The sequence below is a fragment of the Arachis stenosperma genome, chromosome 7 (genome assembly GCF_014773155.1).
Source record: "Arachis stenosperma cultivar V10309 chromosome 7, arast.V10309.gnm1.PFL2, whole genome shotgun sequence".
Lineage (NCBI taxonomy): Eukaryota > Viridiplantae > Streptophyta > Magnoliopsida > Fabales > Fabaceae > Arachis > Arachis stenosperma.
Window position 1 is genome coordinate 70,012,372 of NC_080383.1, and position 4,125 is coordinate 70,016,496.

The window sequence follows — 4,125 nt, forward strand, 5'->3', positions numbered from 1 at the left end:
TTTGCTTCGATCGAGAATGATGGTCCAATTGCAGGTATCTGATCTAATGTCTCTATAAAAGGTCTAGACTGCTCTTCGGTCTGTGCATCAGACAAAGGTGATGAAATTAGTTGTAGAGAAAGATCTCACTCAGGCACAGACTTAGGCATGTGCTGCTCAACTAGGTCCGACGAAAGAACAACCAAAGTAAATGTATTAAAATGGAAGTAATAATATATATAGGGATATATATATATATATATATATATATATATATATATATATATATATTATTAATATAAATGACATAAGTAACATAATGATTAAAATAAATAAAAATATATGATGAAGCATTAGCAACTCTAAAGTTATCAAGGAGTACCAATATTTATTTATATCGACGAATATCAAACTCGATAATAATAATATTATTATCTAAACTCTATTATGGTTATAGCACATAAAATAAATAAATAATATAATAATAAAATTATATTATCATTTACTTGCAAGGTTCAGAAATAATTCGTCAAAATAAAAACTAACTACTGAAAAATCAAAACGTCTTTTAATTATAAAAAAAATAGAATGTTATATTTGGACCTCTATAAATCAAGTTATAATCACTTGAGTATGAAAAAAATTAAGATTGACAAACATTTCATAAATTACTCTTTAATTATAAATTTTTTAAAAAATATAACCTGAATCCACAATATTTCTAAAATAAGTAAATAACTACAACTACTTGATTAATTTTAAAACTTAACAAAAAATATAAGATTTTTTTATTTAAAACTAAAAAGAATTAATAAAAAAACTATAAAAACTATTAAATATGCCTAAGCATCAATGATATATCATGTAACACGGAAATAATGTTATTCCGTGTGAAAACTTTTATCAGAAATTCACTATATCCATAAAACATAATCTTACATGATTAATCATATATAATTAAAATATTATTAAATAAAATATTTATTAATATTAATAAAAAAATATTTTTAATATATCTTTTATGAAAAACCATCTTATAATATTATTTATTCTAAAAATTTAAGTTGATAAAAAAATAATATAAATAATTATATTTTTAATATTTTTTTAAATAAAAATCTCTTTTAGATTTATTTAATTTTTTACATAAATATTTTTTTATTTATCTTATATATTTTTTTAATTTATTAAAAATCGAACTCTAAACTTTTTAAGTATAAAATTTGAATACCATTTAAAAAATTATTTCTTCTCAAAGTTTAATCTAATAAAAAAATAAAACAACACAATAATTATATCTCTATCAAATCAAACATATAAATAAATCTAAACAAATTTATTGAAGTTTCAGTACTAGACCACTACCTCAGATATGAAATCCAATTCAAATAAAAGAAAGTCTAGAATGAGTATTTTTATTATAATTTGGCCATTACTTAATTATAAAAGGAAAATGAATAATTTTATATATTAGATATTATTTTATACTATTAAAAATATTGATGATAACTAATTAATGGTTGAGTATCACAAATTCTACTAGTTCTCTAACATTCATCGAATTATGTTAGATAACTAATAATTTTTTTAAATAACATGAATAACTACCAATAAATTAAAACACACTACAGTTCTAAATTATTCATCCAAATTTTAATATTAGAATAATTATTTATACATTTAATAAAATAAATATTTAATATATATTTATTATTCACATTATTTAATATTTTAATTTCATTGTGTCTCTGTACTTTCTTAATAATTATAAAAATAGCCTCACATACAGCAACCCATATTGCCAAGTCACGCCAGTACAATGCCCCTCGATACAAACCTAGCTGTTAATGAGTAAGAAACTCAATTAATTCAATTATATTATATATACCTCCTTTTCTCTTACATACAAATATAACCGCCATAGAAGAAACAACAAAATTTTGGAACAGTCCTCGTGAGAACACAGATAAAAACAAATAGGAATATATCAAAACTAATTAAAATTAAAGCAATAGTGGCCTATGGATCTCTTGGAGAGATTCGTATTATTAATTAGTACTGTGATCTCTTATGGATCACAACAGACATGCATGGAATGAAAAGAACAATATCAAGAACCAGAAGTATCCGAAATTCTCAGCAACCATAAGCAATGATCATCACTATTAATCACACACAAAACGGGCGAAATTCTTTATGGGCCGGGGTTGCTATATCTCTAAACAAGGAAACAAATCTGATATTTAATCTGTAACTTAAAATTTTTATACGCCATCAACACAGAACTACAAGTTAATAAGAAATCATAGGCTAATATTTTTACTATATTTTCCATTTTTTCATGTAATGACCATTAAGCTATAAAACAGAAAACATCTTGTTCTTTTCCTTTTTCCATTTTTTTGGTGTCCTCTCTCTAACTCTAAGGTTTCAGCTGGTTATGCAGACCTTTACTCTTATAGAACATAGAACGATGCATCTTATTATTAGTGTCCCTCTCATCCTTTCCGATCTTTCTCTTAGGATGAAGAAAATTGAACCAAAACCCACGAACACCACCTTCATAATCTTCATCATGATGATCTCTCTTTCTAGCTTGAGTAGCAACCGTTGACATTGACTTTCTCCTCATGATCCCATGCTTAAATAACACCGGAAAAATGGGCCCCGATGAGGATCCACAATGCACCGGAGAAGGACAAGAAGAAGTAGAACATAAAGAATCATAATACGAAGACAATGAAGACACAGAGGAAGAGGATGTATAAGAGGAACATAAGGAGGTTGTTACTCTACGGCGATGCGAGAAAGCCGCCGGCAGCTTGGCAAGCTTTTCCTTCAAGCAAAGAGAACACACGCCGGGGGATTGTTGGTGTTTTGGGTGCTTCTTGCAGCAGCCGCCGTTGGGCTTGACTCGGCCAACGACGGTGGAAGCGTCTTTTTGCTTTGTGAAAGGTCTTCTACGAATTCTTAAGTTTCCCATCTTGTAAGATTCTTCATCATTTCAAAATGTGGAAAAGTTGGTTCACACACACTTATATATAGATATAGAATAGAATTAGAATGAAGAAGGGGCGCACGTCTGTGTGTGTATACGAGCTTGCACTTTCTATGATAGTTCACGGTAGCTTCCTCGTGTTTCTCTTCTTAAAGTAATCTTTTGACGGTTTTCATTTTTCCTTTTCCATTTTCTTTTTTCCCGAGGAATGTTACACATACGTAATGTTTGAATCGCCCACTTAAAAAAATTAAAATATCTAAGTTGATTCGTAATTATTCTTTGTAAGATGTAATTTGATGGATGAGATATAAAAGTTTTTAAAATCGGATTTACAACTATTTTTTTAATTCTAAAAAACAAATTCATTAATTGGGAGCAATATTTTTTGAGGATGCGAGAAATTAAAATTGATTTGAAAAATTAAAGGTTTGCATAATTTAAAATAATTAATAGTGTTACATAATTTTTTTAGTTTATAATGTCGTTTTTTTTTATTTCTTAGTCAGTTAAGTATTTTTTTTGTTTATAAAAACGACTGTAATTGACTATTAGTCATTTTTAATTTGTCAAATTTAGTAATTTTTTAAAAATTATTTTATCGTTTTTATTTTTTTTAAGTTATTTTTGTGGATGCCAAAATCTTTTCGGTATCATTTTATGTAGTATATTCAAACTTTATTTTATAACTAACTTGATTCATAAATGTGGCTTTGAATGTAATTTTGTATGTTCGTTTAAAGTTGAAAACTCACCTACAATTCTTTTTATGTAAAATTGATGTAAAAAAATCATTGGATTATGATTTGATATGTTTGCTCAAATTATTATTAAATAATTTTTAATTATTAATTTTGTAAAATTTTAAATTTTTAAAAATTAAATAATAAATTATTTTATAATTGATTTTATTTATTTAAAATTATATTTTCAAAAATTTTTATTGTAATTGAACAATTTTTTAATTATGATTTAAAGTTTTAAAAGTTAAAAAATAATAAAAATTTTATATAATTTTATTTAAATAATTAACATTTTAGAATTTAATACTTTAAATTTTATAAACAAAAAAAAATTATTATATTATCTTATATTTTAAATTAGAGTATTTGATTGAAAGTCAATTAATAAATTAATAAAAATAATAA

General features: G+C 24.8%; 1 protein-coding gene across 1 annotated transcript; it reads right to left on the reverse strand.

Annotated features, from left to right (window-relative positions):
- Window positions 1-1,852: 1,852 nt before the first annotated feature.
- LOC130940764 (uncharacterized) lies at window positions 1,853-3,003 on the reverse strand. The gene has a single exon (XM_057868995.1). It carries the CDS (start codon window positions 2,960-2,962, stop codon window positions 2,402-2,404), a length of 561 nt encoding a protein of 186 aa, XP_057724978.1. The 5' UTR covers window positions 2,963-3,003; the 3' UTR covers window positions 1,853-2,401.
- Window positions 3,004-4,125: the final 1,122 nt, after the last annotated feature.